The 26003-nt window shown below is 46.1% G+C and overlaps 1 protein-coding gene across 4 annotated transcripts in view; it reads left to right on the top strand.

The window, feature by feature from the left end:
• Positions 1–23052, top strand: part of LOC135546348 (neurobeachin-like) — a 334302-nt gene extending 311250 nt beyond the window's left edge. For 2 of the 4 annotated variants that reach the window (XM_064974700.1, XM_064974697.1), the window contains 9 exons: positions 608–697; positions 2015–2192; positions 4528–4599; positions 4676–4831; positions 4917–5087; positions 15896–15997; positions 17147–17343; positions 19306–19457; positions 20074–23052. In XM_064974700.1, the coding sequence (XP_064830772.1) occupies positions 608–697; positions 2015–2192; positions 4528–4599; positions 4676–4831; positions 4917–5087; positions 15896–15997; positions 17147–17343; positions 19306–19457; positions 20074–20164 (1209 nt within the window). In that variant the 3' untranslated portion in view covers positions 20165–23052. Of the gene's footprint in view, positions 1–607; positions 698–1999; positions 2193–4527; positions 4600–4675; positions 4832–4916; positions 5088–15895; positions 15998–17146; positions 17344–19305; positions 19458–20073 lie in introns of all 4 variants that reach the window. The other 2 variants (XM_064974698.1, XM_064974696.1) reach the window with 1 other exon arrangement.
• Positions 23053–26003: the final 2951 nt, after the last annotated feature.

Here is a 26003-nt window from a genome sequence, read left to right as displayed (position 1 = left end):
GTCTCTCTCCTGCTCTCCCCCTCTCTATTGCTGTCTCTCCCCTGCTCTCCCCCTCTCTATTGCTGTCTCTCCCCTGCTCTCCCCTCTCTATTGCTGTCTCTCCCCTGCTCTCCCCCTCTCTATTGCTGTCTCTCCCCTGCTCTCCCCCTCTCTATCGCTCTCTCCCCTTCTCTCCCCCTCTCTATCGCTGTCTCTCTCCCCTCTATCGCTGTCTCTCTCCTGCTCTCCCCCTCTCTCTCCCCTCTATCACTCCCCCTCTCTCCCTCTCTATCGCTGTCTCTCTCCCCTCTCTATCGCTGTCTCTCCCCTGCTCTCCCCCTCTCTATTGCTGTCTCTCCCCTGCTCTCCCCCTCTCTATTGCTGTCTCTCCCCTGCTCTCCCCCTCTCTATTGCTGTCTCTCCCCTGCTCCCCCTCTCTATTGCTGTCTCTCCCTGCTCTCCCCCTCTCTATCGCTCTCTCCCCTTCTCTCCCCCTCTCTATCGCTGTCTCTCTCCCCTCTCTATCGCTGTCTCTCTCCTGCTCTCCCCCTCTCTCTCCCCTCTATCACTTCCCCCCCCCTCTCTCCCTCTCTATCGCTCGCTCTCTCTATCCTCCCGCTCTCCTCAGGCGATGGAGCAGCAGATTCTGATTGTTGGACAAACTCCGTCTCAGTTGCTCATCGAGCCTCATCCTCCTCGCAGCTCGGCCATGCACCTGGTGAGACACACAGCATGCTGGGGAAATTGTTTCCACTGCGTCTCTGTCTAGCTGAGTGCTTGCGTGTGTGTCCATGAAAGTGTGTCTCTGCATTCATGTGTGTGTGTTTGTACGTTGTGTTTTTGGTGTGTGTGTGGTAATCCCATCTCTCCATGGTGAGAGAGAGAAGATGTTGTCAGTAGGTTTCTCTATGCTCTCTTTTCTACCATGTTCTCCGCTCATTGTACCCACTCCACATTTCAACTCTCATGTATGTCTGTATTCATGCAGGCTGCAAGAACCAGGACTAAAAAGTAGAAATGTGCAATGAAAGCATCAGGAGTCAACACAGACAATACATACAGTACATTTTACAAGCAGTTTCATCATTAAATATCAAAACCATAACAATACCAACGCCTTACTCATTACCAGAAAATAACTGCTACCAACAGATTTCCCATTGAATGAGCAGTTGGTGTCTGTTGTGTAGAGCAGAGGAAAGTGTGTCCCCTACTGGCCCAGTTCTACCACATCAGCCAGCTGCTGTCTGAGGTCTTGTTGGTTAAGTCCTTTTTGCTATCCCCATACAGTCAACTAACCTGAGGGCCACGTTTTCGTAGTGCCAAAGAATTGTGCAAAGTGCAAAAGTTATCTCAATGATTTAGCACTAGGAAAATGTTGCCCTGACTGTGTTTGCAAGTGAAGATACATGCACATGGATGGACAACCTTTGTCCCTGATGTTTCATGTTCTACCCATCTGGCATAACAGCTCCATCTGATGTTTCTAACCCCTGTCTGTCTTTCTGTGTGTCTGCCTGTATGCCTATGTGTACAGTATGGCTCTTCTCCCTTCTTCCTCCTCTCCACCTCTTCCTCCCCCCTCCTCTCTTCTCCTCCCTTCTCCTCCCTACCATTCACTTTCTCCTACTTCCTGTCCTCCTCCTCTGTCATTCTCCTCTTCCTCCTCCTCATCCCCCTCTTCCTCCTCCCTTCCCTCCCATTCCCCCCTCCTCCCCCGTACCCTCCTCTTCCTCCTCCTCCCACCCTCCCCTCCTCTTCCTCCTCCTCCCCTCCCCTCCTCTTCCCTCCTTTTCCTCTTCCCTCACCTCCTCCCTACCCTCTCCCCACCTCCTCTTCCTCCTCTCCTCTCCTCTCCTCCCTCCTCCACCATGTACATGCAGCTCCTCCATGTCTGAACCCTGTTTTACCTCCACACTAATTACCTCTCTCCATTCTGTCCCCTTCTCTCTCATCCTCCTCCATCCTGCCATCCTCCATCCTCCACACTCCTTGTCTTCTTCTCTCTTCTACTCAATAGTGTTTCCTTCCCCAGAGTCCTCTGATGTTTAAGGACCAGATGCAGCAGGATGTGATCATGGTGTTGAAGTTCCCCTCCAACTCCCCGGTGACACACGTAGCAGCCAACACCTTGCCACACCTCTCTGTCCCTGCCGCTGTCACTGTCACCTGTAGCCGACTGTTTGCTGTCAACCGCTGGCACAACACCGTCGGTGAGTGGACTACACACACACAGACGCCAGAAAACACAGGCCAGAACACACATACATACACACACACACACTCACAGGCCAGAACACATATGCTCTTGTAAAACTAATTGCGTGTTCCACCACATGTGCTACCTACCACAGCAGTGGCCCTGTAAAACCCCTCCATACCAACCAGGGCAAGTATATGCACTACAGCTGTTCAGATCTGTAGCAGCCAAGGTCTGTTGCACAGCCTGGGTCTGTAGCACAGCCTGGGTCTGGAGCACAGCCTGGGTCTGGAGCACAGCACAGCCTGGGTCTGGAGCATAGCACAGCCTGCGTCTGGAGCATAGCACAGCCTGGGTCTGGAGCACAGCCTGGGTCTGGAGCACAGCCTGGGTCTGGAGCACAGCACAGCCTGGGTCTGGAGCACAGCCTGGGTCTGGAGCACAGCCTGGGTCTGGAGCACAGCCTGGGTCTGGAGCACAGCCTGGGTTTGTAGCACAGCCTGGGTCTGTAGCACAGCCTGGGTGTGGAGCACAGCTTGGGTCTGTAGCACAGTCTGGGTCTGGAGCACAGCCTGGGTGTGGAGCACAGGTTGGGTCTGTAGCAGCCTGGGTCTGTAGCAGCCTGGGTCTGTAGCAGCCTGGGTCTGTAGCAGCCTGGGTGTGTAGCAGCCTGGGTCTGTAGCAGCCTGGGTCTGTAGCAGCCTGGGTCTGTAGCAGCTTGGGTCTGTAGCAGCCTGGGTCTGTAGCAGCCTGGGTCTGTAGCAGATTGGGTCTGTAGCAGCTTGGGTCTGTAGCAGCCTGGGTCTGTAGCAGCCTGGGTCTGTAGCAGCCTGGGTCTGTAGCAGCCTGGGTCTGTAGCAGCCTGGGTCTGTAGCAGCCTGGGTCTGTAGCAGCCTGGGTCTGTAGCAGCTTGGGTCTGTAGCAGCCTGGGTCTGTAGCAGCCTGGGTCTGTAGCAGCCTGGGTCTGTAGCACAGTCTGGGTCTGGAGCACAGCCTGGGTGTGGAGCACAGCTTGGGTCTGTAGCAGCCTGGGTGTGGAGCACAGGTTGGGTCTGTAGCAGCCTGGGTCTGTAGCAGCCTGGGTCTGTAGCAGCCTGGGTCTGTAGCAGCTTGGGTCTGTAGCAGCCTGGGTCTGTAGCAGCCTGGGTCTGTAGCAGCTTGGGTCTGTAGCAGCCTGAGTCTGTAACAGCCTGGGTCTGTAGCAGCTTGGGTCTGTAGCAGCCTGGGTCTGTAGCAGCTTGGGTCTGTAGCAGCCTGGGTCTGTAGCAGCCTGGGTCTGTAGCAGCCTGGGTCTGTAGCAGCCTGGGTCTGTAGCAGCCTGAGTCTGTAGCAGCTTGGGTCTGTAGCAGCCTGGGTGTGTAGCAGCTTGGGTCTGTAGCAGCCTGGGTCTGTAGCAGCTTGGGTCTGTAGCAGCCTGGGTGTGTAGCAGCCTGGGTCTGTAGCAGCCTGGGTCTGTAGCAGCCTGGGTCTGTAGCAGCCTGGGTGTGTAGCAGCCTGGGTCTGTAGCAGCCTGGGTGTGTAGCAGCCTGGGTCTGTAGCAGCCTGGGTCTGTAGCAGCCTGGGTCTGGACAAACCAGAGTTAGCCAGCACCATCTTCACAGTCATTCATGGTTGTGTCCCTAATTGTACCTGATTTCCTATATAGTCCACTTCATTTGACCAGTGCCTTACCACTGCATCATATCACCCACTCTGCTACACCCCTTGGTCAGGTGAAGAGAGTCTGAGTGTTTCCACACATTGGTCCTCAGGCATGTGTGAACAACATTACCCACCAACACTCCAAGGAACACACACGCAGGAGCACAAACACATACACATATACGCACGCGCAAACACACACACACACATACACACTTCTCGGAAACCAAACTCACCTCAGGGTCAAGGGTCACTGCAAAGCTTACTGGGAAATTAGGCTGCGACTGCACCACATTCTCCTCACACTTCCACATCTGTCACTGGAGCACACACTCATCACACACACACACACACACACACCGAGTTGAGTACCTGAGTGGAGCCTTACATTCTGTCGTTAATGACCACAGCTGCAGCTCCAATGTTTTTCTGTTGGAGAGAAGAAAAGTGTTCTGGGTTCCAACAATAATGAGCAGAATAATAAGGGCTTCATATTCCCAGCATGCTGCTGTGTTTCTGCCCTCCAGTCTCTCTCCAGGGGATCATAGCTCTACTCAGCCTGACAGTCAGGAACTGAAATCAATAAGCTTCATGGAAACCTTCATGAACCAACCTCTAACCATGGAGCAGGTGCTCAGGGGGGTGTGTGTGTATGTGTGTGTGTGTGTGTACACGCGTGCGTGATATATACGTGTGTGTGTTTCCAGGTTTGAGAGGAGCGCCAGGTTACTCCCTGGAACAGGCCCACCACCTGCCCATAGAGATGGACCCTCTGATTGGTGAGTGTAACCCTGAGGCCAGGCCAGACCATTGTACTGAATTCTAACTAAGTTATCCCTCTGTGTGTGTGTGTAGCCAACAACACCGGGAATAACAAGCGTCAGATCACAGACCTGGTTGATCAGAGCATCCAGATCAACACACACTGCTTCGTGGTTACCGCCGACAACCGCTACATCCTGGTCTGTGGCTTCTGGGACAAGAGCTTCAGAGTCTACTCTACTGAGACAGGTAATACTAACTACCATGGTACCACCATAATACTACTGTGCCTACACACATAGGTTTATATAATAATACTGTCTCTGTGCTGCAGGTAAGCTGACCCAGATAGTGTTTGGCCACTGGGACGTGGTGACATGTCTGGCCAGGTCAGAGAGCTACATCGGGGGAGACTGCTACATCGTGTCAGGGTCCAGAGATGCTACACTGCTACTGTGGTACTGGAGCGGACGACACCACATCATAGGAGACAACCCCAACAACAGTAAGTCAGAACACAAACCCGAACGATGCTGGGCCAATTGTGCGCCGCCCTACGGGACTCCCAATCAAGGCCGATTGTGATACAGCCTGGAATCGAACCAGAGTCTGTAGTGACACCTCTAACACTGCGATGCAGGGCCTTGGACCGTTGCGCCACTCGGGAGCCCCCTGTGTAAAGAGAAGAAGCTCTTCATATCAGCTCAAACGAATTACACCACCTCATAGTGGAGCTGGGGTTAATAAAGGTGGATTATTATATTAAAAGTAACATTCTTTGATCAGCAGTGAAACTCCTGGTTTCCATTCTGGTATTGAATAATGTACAGAGATTAGGAGCGGGGCTGGTGCCAGAACCAATCAGTTGGACGGGCATTTGTTTTCTATATGCAGAGGCCCGTTTTCTTTTCTTCAAATGTTGTTCATGTGTGTTATAACAAAGAACATTGGTGAGTTTCACGTTTGTTGAAGCTGACAATATATCCTACTATTTCTCTACCTATCTGCCAGTTATGTTATTTTGATATGCACATTTTCGTGGAACACTTTCACTTTAATAATAACGTTTTTGTTTCTGAAAATCATTCAAATGCAACTAATGCAAGAGCACCAGTCTCTGTCATATGGACACATCATACACCGTGATCCATTGGCGGCTAAAGAAATTAGAGCAGCAGTAGGCTAATAACTTCCATCATTAACTAAGTCAACTGGAAACGGCTGAAGCTGACAAATAAAAACAGTAGAAAAAATCCTGATGAAAATGTGTTTTTTTCAATCGCATTAATCTTTCTACTCTGACTGTCCGCCTCCCTTTCTATCTGTCTCGACTTGAGCTAGTTAAGTGCAACATTGTGTCAACTCAGTAGGTTATGTGCTCAGGCGTTCTCCCCCTCAACGTTATCAGGACAGAGAAACCACACACATGCTCATTGTTCACATGGAGGAGTCCAAACAAAAGACAATGAAAAAATTGGCAAAATTCCCATTGGTTATTAAATAAACCAAAACTTGTTTCTCACAAGTGTAGCAGGTTGTGAACCCTGCCAACAACGTTTCCACTCTGAGAATGAGAACGGTAAATACTGTAATACATGCGTTAACAGAAATGTATGTAACCAAATGACAGGGATTAATAGAAGATTTACTAGGCCTACTGGTTACATATGCATTAAGAAATTGATTAAAAAAACTATCAAAACAATTCACACAATGAACAATGTGCAAGAATTGACAGGAGAAAGCACATTCTGGAGAGTTGAGTGCATGCATTCTGGAGAGAGACGCCCGTGCATTCTGGAGAGAGACGCCCGTGCATTCTGGAGGGAGACGCCCGTGCATTCTGGAGAGAGACGCCCGTGCATTCTGGAGAGAGACGCCCGTGCATTCTGGAGAGAGACGCCCGTGCATTCTGGAGAGAGACGCCCGTGCATTCTGGAGAGAGACGCCCGTGCATTCTGGAGAGAGACGCCCGTGCATTCTGGAGAGAGACGCCCGTGCATTCTGGAGGGAGAGACGCCCATTCTGTGCATTCTGGAGAGAGACGCCCGTGCATTCTGGAGAGAGACGCACGTGCATTCTGGAGAGAGACGCACGTGCATTCTGGAGAGACGCCCGTGCATTCTGGAGAGACGCCCGTGCATTCTGGAGAGAGAGACGCCCATGCATTCTGGAGAGAGCATTCGCCCCCGTGCATTCTGGAGAGAGACGCCCGTGCATTCTGGAGAAAGACGCCCGTGCATTCTGGAGAGACGCCCCGTGCATTCTGGAGAGAGACGCCCATGCATGCATTCTCTGGAGGAGAGACGCCCATGCATTCTGGAGAGACGCCCATGCATTCTGGAGAGAGACGCCCATGCATTCTGGAGAGAGACGATGCATTCTGGAGAGAGACGCCCATGCATTCTGCATTCTGGAGAGAGACGCCCATGCATTCTGGAGAGAGACGCCCATGCATTCTGGAGAGAGACGCCCATGCATTCTGGAGAGAGACGCCCATGCATTCTGGAGAGAGACGCCCATGCATTCTGGAGAGAGAGACGCCCATGCATTCTGGAGAGAGACGCCCATGCATTCTGGAGAGAGACGCTCGTGCATTCTGGAGAGACGCCCGTGCATTCTGGAGAGAGAGACGCCCATGCATTCTGGAGAGAGACGCCCATGCATTCTGGAGAAAGACGCTTGTGCATTCTGGAGAGACGCCCTTGCATTCTGGAGAGAGAGACGCCCATGCATTCTGGAGAGAGACGCCCATGCATTCTGGAGAGAGACGCCCATGCATTCTGGAGAGAGAGACGCCCATGCATTCTGGAGAGAGACGCCCATGCATTCTGGAGAGAGACGCCCATGCATTTCTGGAGAGAGACGCCCATGCATTCTGGAGAGAGACAGCCGTGCATTCTGGAGACAGAGACGCCCATGCATTCTGGAGAGAGACGCCCATGCATTCTGGAGAGAGACGCCCATGCATTCTGGAGAGAGACGCCCATGCATTCTGGAGAGAGACGCCCATGCATTCTGGAGAGAGACGCCCATGCATTCTGGAGAGACGCCCATGCATTCTGGAGAGAGACGCCCGTGCATTCTGGAGAGAGACGCCCATGCATTCTGGAGAGAGACGCCCATGCATTCTGGAGAGAGAGACGCCCATGCATTCTGGAGAGAGACGCCCATGCATTCTGGAGATTCTGAGACGACGCCATGCATTCTGGAGAGAGACGCCCATTCTGGAGAGAGAGACATTCTGGAGAGAGACGCCCATGCATTCTGGAGAGAGAGACGCCCATGCATTCTGGAGAGAGACGATGCATTCTGGAGAGACGCCCATGCATTCTGGAGAGAGACGCCCATGCATTCTGGAGAGAGACGCCCATGCATTCTGGAGAGAGACGCCCATGCATTCTGGAGAGAGACCATGCATTCTGGAGAGAGAGACGCCCATGCATTCTGGAGAGAGCCCATGCATTCTGGAGAGAGAGACGCCCATGCATTCTGGAGAGAGAGACGCCCATGCATTCTGGAGAGAGACGCCCATGCATTCTGGAGAGAGAGACGCCCATGCATTCTGGAGAGAGAGACGCCCATGCATTCTGGAGAGAGAGACGCCCATGCATTCTGGAGAGAGAGACGCCCATGCATTCTGGAGAGAGACGCCCATGCATTCTGGAGAGAGACGGAGAGAGAGACCCATGCATTCTGGAGAGAGACGCCCATGCATTCTGGAGAGAGACGCCCATGCATTCTGGAGAGAGACGCCCATGCATTCTGGAGAGAGAGACGCCCATGCATTCTGGAGAGAGACGCCCATGCATTCTGGAGAGAGACGCCCATGCATTCTGGAGAGAGACGCCCATGCATTCTGGAGAGAGACATTCTGGAGAGAGACGCCCATGCATTCTGGAGAGAGACGCCCATGCATTCTGGAGAGAGGAGAGAGACGCCCGTGCATTCTGGAGAGAGACGCCCATGCATTCTGGAGAGAGACGCCCATGCATTCTGGAGAGAGAGACGCCCATGCGGAGAGAGACGCCCATGCATTCTGGAGAGAGCCCATGATTCTGGAGAGAGACGCCCATGCATTCTGGAGAGAGACGCCCATGCCTGGAGAGAGACGCCCATGCATTCTGGAGAGAGACGCCCATTGCATTCTGGAGAGACGCCCATGCATTCTGGAGAGAGACGCCCATGCATTCTGGAGAGAGAGACGCCCATGCATTCTGGAGAGAGAGACGCCCATGCATTCTGGAGAGAGACGCCCATGCATTCTGGAGAGAGACGCCCATGCATTCTGGAGAGAGACGCCCATGCATTCTGGAGAGAGACGCATTTCTGGAGAGAGACGCCCATGCATTCTGGAGAGAGACGCCCATGCATTCTGGAGAGACGCCCATGCATTCTGGAGAGAGACGCCCATGCATTCTGGAGAGATTCTGGAGACGCCCCATGCATTCTGGAGAGAGACGCCCATGCATTCTGGAGAGAGACGCCCATGCATTCTGGAGAGAGACGCCCATGCATTCTGGAGAGAGACGCCCATGCATTCTGGAGAGACGCCCATGCATTCTGGAGAGAGAGACGCCCATGCATTCTGGAGAGAGAGACGCCCATGCATTCTGGAGAGAGAGACGCCCATGCATTCTGGAGAGAGACGCCCATGCATTCTGGAGAGAGACGCCCATGCATTCTGGAGAGAGACGCCCATGCATTCTGGAGAGAGACGCCCATGCATTCTGGAGAGAGATGCCATTGTATTCTGGAGACAGAGACGCCCATGCATTCTGGAGAGAGAGACGCCCATGCATTCTGGAGAGACGCCCAGCATTCTGGAGAGAGACGCCCATGCATTCTGGAGAGAGACGCCCATGCATTCTGGAGAGAGACGATTCTGGAGAGAGAGATTCTGGAGAGAGACGCCCATGCATTCTGGAGAGAGACGCCCATGCATTCTGGAGAGAGACGCCCATGCATTCTGGAGAGAGACGCCCATGCATTCTGGAGAGAGACGCCCATGCATTCTGGAGAGAGAGACGCCCATGCATTCTGGAGAGAGACGCCCATGCATTCTGGAGAGAGAGACGCCCATGCATTCTGGAGAGAGACGCCCATGCATTCTGGAGAGAGACGCCCGTGCATTCTTGAGAGAGACGCCCGTGCATTCTGGAGAGAGACGCCCGTGCATTCTGGAGAGAGACGCCCGTGCATTCTGGAGAGAGACGCCCGTGCATTCTGGAGAGAGACGCCCGTGCATTCTGGAGAGAGACGCCCGTGCATTCTGGAGAGAGACGCCCGTGCATTCTGGAGAGAGACGCCCGTGCATTCTGGAGAGAGACGCCCGTGCATTCTGGAGAGAGACGCCCGTGCATTCTGGAGAGAGACGCCCGTGCATTCTGGAGAGAGACGCCCGTGCATTCTGGAGGGAGACGCCCGTGCATTCTGGAGAGAGACGCCCGTTCTGCATTCTGGAGAGAGACGCCCGTGCATTCTGGAGAGAGACGCCCGTGCATTCTGGAGAGAGACGCCCGTGCATTCTGGAGAGAGACGCCCGTGCATTCTGGAGAGAGACGCCCGTGCATTCTGGAGAGAGAGACGCCCGTGCATTCTGGAGAGAGACGCCCGTGCATTCTGGAGAGAGACGCCCATGCATTCTGGAGAGAGACGACCGTGCATTCTGGAGAGAGACGCCCGTGCATTCTGGATAGAGAGACGCCCATGCATTCTGGAGACAGAGACGCCCGTGCATTCTGGAGACAGAGACGCCCATGCATTCTGGAGAGAGACGCCCGTGCATTCTGGAGACAGAGACGCCCGTGCATTCTGGAGAGAGACGCCCGTGCATTCTGGAGAGAGACGCCCGTGCATTCTGGAGACAGAGACGCCCATGCATTCTGGAGAGAGACGCCCATGCATTCTGGAGAGAGACGCCCATGCATTCTGGAGAGAGAGACGCCCATGTCTTCATCCACCAACTTTCCTTTCTAATTTGCAAGTGGCTGAAACCAGAGATCTGTAAATAATAACGAGATGCTCATGTCTCCGCCCTAACCATGTTATTGTCCCAAAGGCAGGAAAGCGGGCTACAAGTTTAGGTCTGCATATTATGCCCATTGAAGCGCATTGGGCTTATTCAGGGCAGATGTTAGCGAGAGTGAGATCTCTCGCTTAGCCTCTTCCTCTCTGCTGAAACTAGCGAGCAAAACAGCGCCGCTCTGTCTTACTAAATGTAGCCCATGTATCTGATGCTGTCTGGCCGGGTAAAGTATAGCATGTCATGCTCCTTTCGTTCAGACAGCATCAGATACATGGGCTACAACATGGAGACAGAGGGACGCTGTTTTGCTCACTCGGATGCTTTATCTGAGATTGATGGAGGTAAGGAGGTAAGGTACGGCGGGCCAGGCCCCCCGGCCCTGACAGGGAGGTGCATCTACTATATATGCATCTACTATATATGCACCTATATGTGTGTGTTGCTTTATAGTAAAATACTCCAGATGTCTTGCTATTCAGCTCCAGAGTGTAATTTGATTTCTGCTGCTCTTCTCCCTGCTCTTCTCCCTTAGTTCCTCATACTCACTGATTATCTGTGTTCAAAACAACCACTTCACCATTTGTTGACACAATAACAGTGTGTGGGTGTTGGTGTGTGTGTGTGTGTAAGAGTGTATGTACGTGCAAGTGCGTGTTCTGGGGTCACATGGGGCTGTGGTTGAGGTGAGGGTTTTCTCATGATCTTCACTGAAGCTAATTAAGAATTTCAGATTGGTTTGTTCCAATTAGTAGAGGGGGTCGCGGCACTGTACTACAGGAGGAAACACTCCAATGGTATTCACACACACACACACTTACACAAGGCTTTCTGTACTGTGCACCTTCCCTAACAAAGGAATGTTACTTCTATGGAGAGAACTTCTACTATTCATATTCCTTATCAATCAAACCAGGTTGTTTGATATCAGATATCCATCACACTTCTCAGAGTGAACATTTAAAGGGAAATTACACCCCAAAACGACCTTTTGTATTAGTTTCATTAGTCCATTGTTGACACAGTCTCAAAATGTTTTGCTTATCAGCAATCAAGTTTTCAGGATATGTAACTTTCAAAATACAGAAATCCTCATATGATGCAAAACTCAGCATCATGTGATGCAAAACTCAGCATCATGTGATGCAAAACACATCAAATGGGAATGATTTCTGTATTCTGTATCTTGAAAACTTGATTGCTGACAAGCAGAACATTTTGGGACTATGCTAACAATGGACCAATGAGACTAATACCAAAAGATAGTTTTCCTTTAAGCTGCTCATTTCTATAGATGAAACACATAGTAGTCTTCAGTAGCTACCTATATTAGCTTTTTTAGTTGTATGATTTATAAAGCAATGAATCATTATCAGTTATGATAAAATGTTAAGATGAAAGTCAATATGTTTTGTCAGACTTCAGTGCACAGCGCTCTACAGGCTGTAGAAATGAAAAGTTAGGAGAGTATTATATTGGACAATGTTGATGTTGTAAACCGCAGCAGGGAGAGAACAGTGTCCTCTAGCGTTGCAACTACATCGGCCTGCATCTGTCCTAAAACCTGGGGCCTCATTTATCAAAAGTGCATGCGCACACAAAAGACTCTAAACCTTTTCCTGTGAAGGTTGCGATTTATAAATGTTGAACATGACGGGAAAGTTTGCGTTTCCACGCAAATCTCAGACCATGAGCATGCATAACATCTAGTGGTTAACTGTATTGCAAGCAAATACTGTTATTTTGATGCAGAGGAATTGTTATAATGGTAGGCTAATAAAAACATAGGCCTAATTATAACAAATGCATTTCCCATTGGTAAGGAGATCACATAGCAGCATGCAGACTAATGTGTTATTTTACTCTTATTATACGGTGCATTCGGAAGGTATTCAGACCCCTTGACATTTTCTACATTTTGTTACGTTAAAATCCTCATCAATCTACACACAATACCCCACAATGACGAAGTGAAAACAGGTATTTATGCAAATGTTTTAAAAACAAAAAACAGAAATACCTTACATACATAAGTATTCAGACCCTTTGCTATGAGTCTCGAAATTGAGCTCAGGTGCATCCTGTTTCCAGTGATCATCCTTGAGATGTTTATACAACTTGATTTAGTCCACCTGTGGTAAATTCAATTGATTGGACATGATTTGGAAAGGCACACATCTGTCTATATAAGGTCCCACCGTTGACAGTGCATGTCAGAGCAAAAACCAAGCCATGAGGTCAAAGGAATTGTCCGTAGAGCTCCGAGACAGGATTTTGTCAAGGCACAGATCTGGGGAAGGGTACCAAAAAATGTCTGCAGCATTGAAGGTCCCCAAGAACACAGTGGCCTCCATCATTCTTAAATGATAGAAGTTTGGAACAACCAAGACTCTTCTTAGAGCTGACCGCCCGGCCAAACTGAGCAATCAGAGGAGAAGGACCTTGGTCAGGGAGGTGACCAAGAACCCAATGGTCACTCTGACAGAGCTCCAGAGTTTCTCTGTGGAGATGGGAGAACCTTCCAGAAGGACAATTATTTCTGCAGCACTCCACCAATCAGGCCTCTATGGTAGAGTGTCCAGATGGAAGCCACTCCTCAGTAAAAGGCAGATAACAGCCCACTTGGGGTTTGCCAAAAGGCACCAAAATACTCTCAGACCATGAGAAACAAGATTCTCTGCTCTGATGAAACCAAGATTGAACTCTTTGGCCTGAATGCCAAGCGTCACGTCTAGATGAAACCTGGCAACATCCCAACGGTGAAGCATGGTGGTGGCACCATCATGCTGTGGGGGTGTTTTTCAGCGGTAGGGACTGGGAGTCTAGTCAGGATCGAGGGAAAGATAAATAGAGCAAAGTACAGAGACATCCTTGATGAAAACCTGCTCCAGAGCGCTCAGGACCTCAGACTGGGGTGAAGATGCACCTTCCCAACAGGACAGCGACCCTAAGCACACAGCCAAGACAACACAGGAGTGGCTTCGGGACAAGTCTCTGAATGTCCGTGAGTGGCCCAGCCAAAGCCCGGACTTGAACAGAATCAAACATCTCTGGAGAGACCTGAATATAGCTGTAGATAGATCCTCTCAAGCTCCCCATCCAACCTGACAGAGCTTGAGAGGATCTGCAGACAAGAATAGGAGAAACTCCCCAAATACAGGTGTGCCAAGTTTGTAGAGTCATACCCAAGAATACCCAAGAATACTCAAGGCTGTAATCACTGCCAAAGGTGCTTCAACAAAGTACTGAGTTAAGGGTCTGAATATTTCTGTAAATGTGATATTTATTTTATACTTATGCAAAAAAAATCTAGGCTTTGTCATAATGGGGTTTTGTGTGTAGGTTGATGCAGAAGAAAAAAACGATTTAATCCATTTTAGATTATGGCTGTAACGCAACAAAATTTATAAAAAGTCAAGGGGTCTGAATACTTTCCATGTGAACTGTATAGGCCTAAATCATAATCATACTACAGGACATGTATCTCCATTTCTGACATGACTGGTTTATTTCCGCTACACAACAAATATTAGGCTACCATTTATCCATTGCTTATTCAATAGCCAAATATGATTGAAAGTAAATAGACCGGTATTGAAATGTAACAGTAAGGGTAGGGTACAGTACTGCTTTGCGATAGGAGCGCAATATCATAGTCTATTTAAATTCAGAGCCTATACCAAGGCAGGAGACAGAAACACAAACGTCTATTGATAAACAAAGTATTGTACAACTTTATTTCCCTATAAAGTGTGCTACAGCATTTACCTTTATACTGTTTGAATAAATCAAACGTGTAGAATGCTTGCCAGTGTTTGGCAGGCGCTATAGGCGGGATGCATTTTCAGTGTTTTTTAAAGTAACTGAATAAGAGAAAACATTCTGCCCATACCTCTACATAAATGTGATCGTATTTGCCATTGTGCTTTCTTCAGAAACTATCATGAGTCATGACATATCCAAATCAACGTATCCAAATCATACAGCAAATGAGGGCGTTTATTTTGCTAAAAAAAGGTGAATGGAGGTCATTTCCCAGGTGGGGTTGTAACACACTGTAATGTAGACGCAGGGAGTCAGGAAACAGGTGCAGTTGGGGAGTTTAATGTAATCGAACCCATAACGATACAAAAACAAGGAATGCGTCTGAACATGAAGCAGAGACAATAACACTTGTTGGGAAATAACAACTGAGTGCTACAGTATAAATAGGGGCAGTAATCAGGGAAGTGGTAAGGTCCAGGTGTGCGTAATGAAGGGTTGCCGGACCGGTGGTTAGTAAACAGGCAATGTCGAACGCTGGAGGGGAGGAGCAGGAGTAGTGGTGACACATTCGAGAGCTCACAAATATAGTATAGCTCTGATTTAGCAATGAAAACATGCATATATTTTGCACATGGCAGTTTGATAAATCACAATAATTAGTTGCACAAACAAATCCCAGAATCTCCACATCTGCCAGAATTTAGGGAGGAATGTACATATTTAAATGAGGCCCCTGATCATTAAAATAACTTCCAGCTCAATCCCCCTCTGCCTCTCAGGCCCAGCTCGGCCCATACCACTGAAATGTGAGGCAGTGTGGGGGAGGTAGGGGTGGGGTGGTTGTGTCGGCTGGCTGGCTAAGGGGGGTTGGGGGAAGGGGAAGGGGGGCGGGCTCAGTGCTGGCTGATTGAATCTTTTGTAGGGCAGGTGAGCTGGATGAGTCTGTGGTCTCTCTGGAGGCTTTCTTTGACACATGTCCCATCAGCCACCTCACCGCTGTCCTAGGACTGTCATGTCCGCTCTGGTCCTACTCTCTAAGGGACTGGAGAGGAGAGGGGGATGAGAGGAGAGAGGGGGAGAGGAGAGGAAAGAGGGGTTAAGAGGAGAGAGGGATGAGAGGAGAGAGGGGGAGAGGAGAGGAATGAGGGGGTGAGAGGAGAGAGGGGTGAAAGGGAGTAGGGTGGAGGAGAGGAGAGGAGGATGAGAAGGGGAAAGACTCCAGGTGTCCAGCACCTCCCCTCTGTAACCTCTCCCCCAGCCGTCATCAATCATGGGACAGTGTGAGGGGAGGGGAGTTGGGGAAGAGGGTGATCTGTCGTCACAATATTTAAATGACAATTAACCAGGACCTCGCTGGCAGCAGCTGGGTGGGAGTCACTCTCACCATGATTGTGGTCAGTTATTTATCAACATAACAACACATATGCTCAGTCAGTTCTTAGTTCATTACATTACTTTCAGTTGCTCCTTATAAGTGCATCCTCCAGTGTTGTTATTAATCAAACCCAACTGTTGTGTTCCAGGTGACTACCCGGCACCGCGAGCTGTGCTGACCGGCCATGACCATGAGGTGGTGTGTGTCTCTGTGTGTGCTGAGCTGGGACTGGTCATCAGTGGAGCCAAAGGTCAGCAGAGACAGCTGGAGTTCTCTGTTCCCTGTGTAGGGCACTTATTTTGACCAGGGCCCAAGGGCTCTGGTCCAAAGTAGTGGTGTAAAGTACTTAAGTAAAAATACTTTAAAGTACTACTTAAGTATTTTTGGGGGGTATCTGTACTTTACTTTACTATTCATATTTTTGACTACTTTTACTTTTACTTCACTACATTCCTGAAGAAAATAATGTATTTTTTACTCCATACATTTTCCCTGACACTCAAAAGTAGATTTTGAATGATTAGCAGGACAGGAAAATGGTCCAATTCACGTATTTATCAAGGGAACATCCCTGGTCATCCCTACTGCCTCTGATCTGGAGGACTCACTAAACAGAAATGCTTTGTTCGGAAATTATGTCTGCACGTTGTAGTGTGCCTCTGGCGATTTAAAAAACAAGAAAATTGTGCCGTCTGGTTTGCTTAATATAAGCAATTTGAAATGATTTATGCTTGTACTTTTACTTTTTATACTTAAGTATATTTTTGAAATTACATTTACTTTTGATACTTAAGTATATTTAAAACCAAATACTTTTAGACTTTTACTCAAGTAGTATTTTAATGGGAGCACTTTTACTTGAGTCATTTTCTATGAAGGTATCTTTACTTTTACTCAAGTATAACAATTGGGTACTTTTTCCACCAATGGTCCAAAGTAGAGTACTACAGTTTAATCTCCATCTAAAAATACTAATTAATCTTGTATATAAAGTGCTTTTCTCGCACCCAAGGCACTATAGAAAAGATGTACTATAAAATCGAAGTCACAGTATTTAAAAAACATAACTATACAGAACTGTCGAAGATGTGAACCAGAACTGGTAAATCAGCTTCCTGGGCATTTCTGTCACCAGCTGGCTCTGAGAACAGACTATCTCTCTCTTCAGCTAGGATCGCAATGGATATAGTCATAGCTATTAGCTGTGGTACATGGCTCTGGTAAGGTGATGGTAATGGTTAGTTATGGTATGTGAGTTGGCTGATAGGAATGTAATCACACAGTACATAGATATCTTAGTTAGGTGTGGAACGTTGAGTAACGTCCTTGAATAGTGTGTGTGCATGTGTCTATGCATCCGTGTGTGTTCGTGTGTAACTCTATCATGCTCCCCCTCCAGAGGGTCCGTGTCTGGTCCACACTATAACAGGGGACCTGCTGCGGGCCCTGGAGGGCCCAGATAACTGCATGTGTCCCCGCCTCATATCTGTGTCCAGCGAGGGCCACTGTATCATCTGCTACGAGAGAGGACGTTTCTGTAACTTCAGCATCAACGGGAAATTACTGGCTCAGATGGAGGTCAACGACTCAACACGGGTAAGACCACAGATACAGTATGTGCCTAGTGAAAGTCTACACACGCCTTGCACAGTCTTCACATGTTACAGTCTTAAATGACATTTCAAAACGGGACTCCAGCTGTCTCTGCTGATTCAAAGTATCTTGATTGCATATGTCTTCACACCCCATGGTGGAAACACCTTTGCCAGCCATTATAGCTGTGAAGAAATTTTGAATAAGATTCTTCCAACTTTGCATATAGGGCAATATATATCCATATATATTGTTTTTATTGTTTTTATTGCTCAAGCTCAGTCAATTTGTTTGGGAATCAGTGATGAACAGCAATATTCAAACCTAGTGTACTACATAGTGACTAGGGTCTAAACGTCTAAAGTAGTGTACTACATAGTGACTAGGGTCTAAACGTCTAAAGTAGTTTACTACATAGTGACGAGGGTCTAAACGTCTAAAGTAGTTTACTACATAGGGCCTAGGGTCTAAACGTCTAATGTAGTGTACTACATAGAGACTAGGGTCTAAACATCTAAAGTAGTGTACTACATAGTGACTAGGATCTAAACGTCTAAAGTAGTGTACTACATAGTGACTAGGATCTAAACGTCTAAAGCAGTTTACTACATAGGGCCTAGGGTCTAAACGTCTAAAGTAGTGTACTACATAGGGCCTAGGGTCTAAACGTCTAAAGTAGTTTACTACATAGTGACTAGGGTCTAAACGTCTAACGTAGTTTACTACATAGTGACTAGGGTCTAAACATCTAAAGTAGTTTACTACATAGTGACTAGGGTCTAAACGTCTAACGTAGTTTACTACATAGTGACTAGGGTCTAAACGTCTAAAGTAGTTTACTACATAGTGACTAGGGTCTAAACGTCTAACGTAGTTTACTACATAGTGACTAGGGTCTAAACGTCTAAAGTAGTTTACTACATAGTGACTAGGGTCTAAACGTCTAACGTAGTTTACTACATAGTGACTAGGGTCTAAACGTCTAACGTAGTTTACTACATAGTGACTAGGGTCTAAACGTCTAAAGTAGTTTACTACATAGTGACTAGGGTCTAAACGTCTAAAGTAGTTTACTACATAGTGACTAGGTTCTAAACGTCTAACGTAGTTTACTACATAGTGACTAGGGTCTAAACGTCTAAAGTAGTTTACTACATAGTGACTAGGTTCTAAACGTCTAAAGTAGTGTACTACATAGTGACTAGGGTCTAAACGTCTAAAGTAGTGTACTACATAGTGACTAGGGTCTAAACGTCTAACCTAGTGTACTACATAGTGACTAGGGTCTAAACGTCTAAAGTAGTGTACTACATAGTGACTAGGGTCTAAACATCTAAAGTAGTTTACTACATAGTGACGAGGGTCTAAACGTCTAAAGTAGTTTACTACATAGGGCCTATAGGGTCTAAAGTCTAATGTAGTGTACTACATAGTGACTAGGGTCTAAACATCTAAAGTAGTTTACTACATAGTGACTATGGTCTAAACGTCTAAAGTAGTGTACTACATAGTGACTAGGATCTAAACGTCTAAAGCAGTTTACTACATAGGGCCTAGGGTCTAAACGTCTAAAGTAGTGTACTACATAGTGACTAGGGTCTAAACGTCTAACGTAGTTTACTACATAGTGACTAGGGTCTAAACGTCTAAAGTAGTTTACTACATAGTGACTAGGGTCTAAACGTCTAACGTAGTTTACTACATAGTGACTAGGGTCTAAACGTCTAAAGTAGTTTACTACATAGTGACTAGGGTCTAAACGTCTAAAGTAGTTTACTACATAGTGACTAGGGTCTAAACGTCTAAAGTAGTTTACTACATAGTGACTAGGGTCTAAACGTCTAAAGTAGTGTACTACATAGTGAATAGGCTGTCATTTGAGGTAGATGTTATGATTATTACTATGATTATGTATTTATTTGAATGTAATGTATTATTATATCATTATTATGATGTGCTCCCTAGGCCATTATGCTGAGTAGTGACGGTCAGAACCTGGTGACAGGAGGAGACAACGGGGTGGTGGAGGTGTGGCAGGCCTGTGACTTCAAACAGCTCTACATCTACCCAGGCTGTGATGCTGGTGTCCGCGCCATGGACCTCTCTCACGACCAGAGGTTAGTCCTGTTAGTCTTCCTAGTCAGGGTTCCTCTAATACAGGATCAATTGTGTGTGTGTGTGTGTGTGTGTGTGTGTGTGTGTGTGTGTGTGTGTGTGTGTGTGTGTGTGTGTGTGTGTGTGTGTGTGTGTGTGTGTGTGTGTGTGTGTGTGTGTGTGTGTGTGTGTGTGTGTGTGTGTGTGTGGGTGGTTGTAGAGCAGTATGTAGGCTGTAGAACACTGAAAGGGCCTGTGTGTTTCATGCTTGTCAGGGTACATTTGGGGGAATGGAACGTTCGCAGTTCAGTGAGCTTTGTTTTCTTTAAATAGAACCAGTTGCCATAGAGACAACGAAATTGCAGTGAAAGGTCCTGAAAGCGCACTTGCCTTGAAGCAATACACACAAGCGTCACTTTCCTCACACACACACACACACACATACATCCACACACACACACACACACACCCCACTCACTCACACATGCAAACACACACACCTATTGTTTGATGTTAGTAACATAGATTCATGTTTGGGAAATAACTAATAAATTACAATAAGCTAATATAATTATTAATGGGTCACATATAGAGGTACATTGTGTATGTATACACTGTATTGTGTGTGTCCCCTCCCAGGACTCTCATCACTGGCATGGCATCCGGCAGCATTGTGGCGTTCAACATCGACTTCAACCGGTGGCACTACGAGCACCAGAACAGATACTGAGGGTTACAGAGACAGAGAGGCAGTACAACATGGCTGCTGGTTTGGAGGACTTCTGGACACTACTGTTAATTACTGTTAACCAACTATACAGGTTAACAGCTGTTAACTACCTATACAAGTTAACTAGGGTTAACTAACTACTTGTTTAAGTGTTAACTAACCATACAGGTTAACTAACTAACAAACTAATCATAAGCTGTTAACCAGGTTAGTAATACAGTGGGGTCTGAATAATGACTGTATAAAATAAATCATTCAAATACTGAGCTATATGATATGCGCCAAAAAAAGTGAAAATGATATTATTTTATACTAACACAATTGCTTAGAGAAAGATATTTTGTTTAACAAGTAAACATTTTTTTCTCAGAAAGGTAGGGTTCAAAATGATTGACATCCCTAAATATTCTTATAAATTCAGCAGTCAAAAGTTTAGTATTTGGTCCCATGTTCCTAGCCCTTAATGATTACGTCAAGCTTGTGACTACAAACTTGTTGGATGCAATTGCAGTTTGTTTAGGTTGTGTTTCAGATTATTTTGTGCCAAATAGAAATGATTGGTAAATAATGTATTCTGTCATTTTGGATTCACTAATTGTAAATAAGAATAGAATATGTTTCTAAGCCCATGATTACAGATAATCCTGAATGAATCGTGAATAATGATGAAAGTTACAGAGGGTGAAAGATCATACCATTACCAATAACAGGGGAGGTACGCATGTCTTGGGGTTATGATCTTTGACCTTCTGTGACAATCTGAAGTAGATGTCTTCTGATAGATTACATATAATCCTTAAAAGATACCAAAATTCTGTTAGTTATTGGTAAACTTCAAAAGTTTCCAGTAATTCCCTCCCTTTGCAACCCTACCCCTACATTTTTGAAAAAAAAACAAGTATATATTACTTGTGAAACAAAATCATTTTCTCTGAGCAATTGTATTAGTATACAATAGAATACATATTTTTTTATCATACAATATAGCGCAGTATTTGACATTTTTATTTTATACAGTAAATATTGCCAATTCTTTATTAAGGGTGTCAATAATTTCGTACCCCACCGTATATCATAATGCCTAGAAACAAACAGGTTCAAAAATAAGTAATATCAGAAGAAACTTCAACTGAAGAGCTTAGAAGAAGAGCTCAATCATAGCGCTCCAGCGACAGTTTCAACACTGATAAAAAAAATAACGAATGTACGATTTTATTCAACTGGTCATATTTAAAACTGTGAAAAATACAAATAAACAAACCTACAGTTAATAACATTTATACAACATTTGTATGTCAAATACATATCAAACTTGGGACACTTTTCTAGGAAAAAAAGTAAAAACTGCTGTATATAAGGATGATGTAAGGAGTTTATTTCCAGAAAAGATTTGAAAAGAACAAGACGTCTCCATTTTGACAGTTGAACCATAATTCTCTGTTCCAAACCGTGACATGACTCTCTCACATCAAATCTTAGTTTGCTTCCCAAATGGTACCCTATTACATTTATAGTGCACAACATTTGATCAGGACCCATATGGCCCTGGTCAAAAGGCGTGCACTATAAAGGGATTAGCGTACCATTTGGGACAGAGATTTAGTTGATTAGTAATAATAGCTGATAGTTTGTCTCCCATCATGGAAAACAGTAGTCTATCAATGTACTTGTCAAAAATGACAAATTGTTCTATGTTCATGTGATAATGTGTTTAGATGTCTGTAAGGGCAGTTTCAGAACTATACTTATCGTGCGAAATGTGTCCATTGTAATTTGTTTCTTAATCACATCTCACATTATCAGCAGGAAGTAACGGACCTTGTAATGATTTCTGTACCATTTCTTGTTCTGTAACTATTTTATTTATATTTCAACAAAAGCAAGGGTTTAAAATTACTTTTAAATACTTCTAAAATCATTACCACAGGCTTGTCAGATGTAGCACGGAATTCTTTAGTCGTCATTGTTTGTATATCCAGAAAATAGACTTATAAGGAAGACTGTGTGAGACGTCATTTGTAGAAACTCTGGATGATCACTTGCAATACCATGAGTTTGTTAAAGCCTGCAATCCAGACCTGTTTGGTGCTAACATTCCACTCATTGTACTCCATGTTATATGCCAAACGTGACATGATGTTTGGCATTGCAAGTAATGGAAAGGAGTGGAATGTTAGCACAAACAACCAGGCTAAGTGAGAGGCATGTAGCTAACCTGACCAAGAACAGGCTATCGTCATCCCAAAATGATTCTTAACTATTTTGAATAAACAGAAAACATTATACGTTTGTTTCAGTGCAGCAATGTAAAATATGCCACATGTGTGAGTTGACAGTAAGGTGAAAAGGAAAAAAAACGAATCACAATATGCAAAGAGTTTGGGTTTCCATTGTAATGGTACAGACAGCAGCCTAGCTAAACCAGGGACGCCGTATGCAGAGAGCTACAGTGGCTGGATGGAATATCTATCTCACTTTACTGCTTTGGTTCTTAATACCCATCAATATGAATTTGACATACTGGGTTTATTTTGAATATTTGACTTAAATCTTTGTGTAAGGAGGATTTTGGAAGATTTTGCTAAATAAATGCATTTTATTTGTGTTGACATTGTTGCTTTAAAAAACACATTTTGATTTTTGTGTAAAATATTTTGTTGATTTGTATGTAATATATTTTTGTTGATTTATGTCATGATTTTATAAGTTATTTGTATTTACATGTTGTTTTTTGTGTAGATTGTCTGAGGCATTTACCTTGTGTTTGTTTGGAGCTGTTATACATTCACTTATGACAATATATAAAGATTGATGATCAGTACATTTTTTTATTGTTTTCCTTTTTGTTGTATTTATAATAACAATAAATAAAGCAAGCTCTTATGCGACTGGATTTTCAAATGTTAATAGCAGTTTGAACAAAACTAGTAGTTTGTTTTTCTAATATTCTGACATATAGAATTATAACCAGGCAAGTCAGTTAAGAACAAATTATTATTTACAATGGCAGCCTAGGAACAGTGGGTTAACTGCCTTGTTCAGGGCCAGAACGACAGATTTTTACCTTGTCAGCTCAGGGATTTGATCTTGCAAACTTCCGGTTACTAGTCCAACGCGCTAACCACTGGGCTCCCTGCCGCCCCAATAGAATATCTATATGTATATTACTCATATCTTAAACAACAAAAAATCGAATATAACCCTATGCACTTAAAATGTATCTCAATAGTGGAAACTCAAAATGCATGTGTTTGTTGTCTTATTACTACCTTCTAGATCTGGTACAGATTATCCTATACTGCCATCTACTGGCTGGATGTTGTTATTGCTGCGGCTGTGGCTGCTGTTTGTAAATCCCAGATTGTCCGACTGTAGTCCCCCTGGAACGACGCAGTACAATGACCAGGCTCTCAGATTGAGGAAGTGGTTTATTCACAGGTTTGGCTTGGTGATGACCACTGTTAAAAGGTTGCTATACAGGAACAATGACAATTCACTACCATCATCAGGAAAAAAGATGTGCTACTGGTGATGAATCCCGATCAAATTGGCTTCACATGTAATCACTAATTCTTACATATCATTGGGTATCAATACATATTTTGCATAGCAACATAATTTCAATCTGTACTTTTTCATTCTTTCACAACAGAAATTTGGACAATTACATTCAGCAGATAGATACACTTCACTCCTCTGTTGCTATGATTAAAACTCGGTACTAACATAGTTGTTTGTCTGTCCTAGAGGACAAACAAGTGTTCCACACATCAATCATCTCATGCTTCTCTTGTGCTTTTTACTTCTCTCTCTAGACCTGTCTGAATTACTGTGCTTCTCTCTCTAGACCTGTCTGAATTACTGTTCTTCTCTCCCTAGACCTGTCAACTCACTGTTCTTCTCTCTCTCTCTCTAGACCTGCCAACTCACTGTGCTTCTCTCTCTCTCTAGACCTGCCAACTCACTGTGCTTCTCTCTCTCTCTCTCTAGACCTGCCAAATCACTGTGCTTCTCTCTCTCTCTAGACCTGCCAACTCACTATGCTTCTCTCTCTTTCTAGACCTGCCAACTCACTGCGTTTCCCTTTCTAGACCTGCCAACTCACTGTGCTTCTCTCTCTCTCTAGACCTGCCAACTCACTGTGCATCTCTTTCTAGATCTGCCAACTCACTATGCTTCTCTCTCTCTCTAGACCTGCCAACTCACTATGCTTCTCTCTCTCTCTCTAGACCTGCCAACTCACTATGCTTCTCTTTCTAGACCTGCCAACCCACTGTTCTTCTCTTTCTTGACCTGCCAGTTAACTGTGCTTCTCTTTCTAGACCTGCCAAATCACTGTGCTTCTCTCTCTCTCTAGACCTGCCAACTCACTATGCTTCTCTCTATTTCTAGACCTGCCAACTCACTGTTTCCCTTTCTAGACCTGCCAACTCACTGTGCTTCTCTCTATCTCTAGACCTGCCAACTCACTGTGCATCTCTTTCTAGATCTGCCAACTCACTATGCTTCTCTCTCTCTCTAGACCTGCCAACTCACTATGCTTCTCTCTCTCTCTCTAGACCTGCCAACTCACTATGCTTCTCTCTCTAGACCTGCCAACTCACTATGCTTCTCTTTCTAGACCTGCCAACTAACTGTGCTTCTCTCTCTCTCTCTCTAGACCTGCCAACTCACAGTGCTTCTCTTTTTAGACCTGCCAACTCACTATGCTTCTCTCTCTCGCCAGACCTGCTAACTCACTGTGCTTCTCTCTCTCACTAGACCTGCCAACTCGCTGTGCTTCTCTTTCTCTCTAGACCTGCCAACTCACTGTGCTTCTCTTTCGAGACCTGCCAACTCACTGTGCTTCTCTCTCACTCTAGACCTGCCAACTCACTGTGCTTCTATTTTTAGACCTGCCAACTCACTATGCTTCTCTCTCTCTCTCCAGACCTGCCAACTCACTGTGCTTCTCTTTCTAAACCTGCCAACTCACTGTGCTTCTCTCTCTCTCTAGACCTGCCAACTCACTGTTCTTCTTTCTCTCTAGACCTGCCAACTCACTGTTCTTCTTTCTCTCTAGACCTGCCAACTCACTGTGCTTCTCTCTCTTTCTAGACCTGCCAACTCACTGTGCTTCTCTCTCTCTCTAGACCTGCCAACTCACTGTGCTTCTCTTTCTAGACCTGCCAACTCACTCTGCTTCTCTCTCTCTCCAGACCTGCCAACTCACTGTGCTTCTCTTTCTCACTAGACCTGCCAACTCGCTGTGCTTCTCTCTCTCTCTAGATCTGCCAACTCACTGTGCTTCTCTTTCTAAACCTGCCAACTCACTGTGCTTCTCTCTCTCTATAGACCTGCCAACTCACTGTGCTTCTCTCTCTCTCTAGACCTGTCAGCTCACTGTGCTTCTCTCTCTAGACCTGCCAACTCACTATGCTTCTCTCTCTCTCTAGACCTGTCAGCTCACTGTGCTTCTCTCTCTAGACCTGCCAACTCACTGTGCTTCTCTCTCTAGACCTGTCAGCTCACTGTGCTTCTCTCTCTAGACCTGCCAACTCACTATGCTTCTCTCTCTCTCTAGACCTGTCAGCTCACTGTGCTTCTCTCTCTAGACCTGCCAACTCACTGTGCTTCTCTCTCTCTCTAGACCTGTCAGCTCACTGTGCTTCTCTCTCTAGACCTGCCAACTCCTATGCTTCTCTCTCTCTCTAGACCTGTCAGCTCACTGTGCTTCTCTCTCTAGACCTGTCAGCTCACTGTGCTTCTCTCTCTAGACCTGCCAACTCACTGTGCTTCTCTCTCTAGACCTGCCAACTCACTGTGCTTCTCTCTCTCTCTAGACCTGTCAGCTCACTGT

This window comes from Oncorhynchus masou, chromosome 9 (assembly GCF_036934945.1).
Source record: "Oncorhynchus masou masou isolate Uvic2021 chromosome 9, UVic_Omas_1.1, whole genome shotgun sequence".
Taxonomy (NCBI): domain Eukaryota; kingdom Metazoa; phylum Chordata; class Actinopteri; order Salmoniformes; family Salmonidae; genus Oncorhynchus; species Oncorhynchus masou.
Note: the sequence above shows the minus strand (reverse complement) of the source record. Positions and strands in the feature narration are given on the sequence as shown.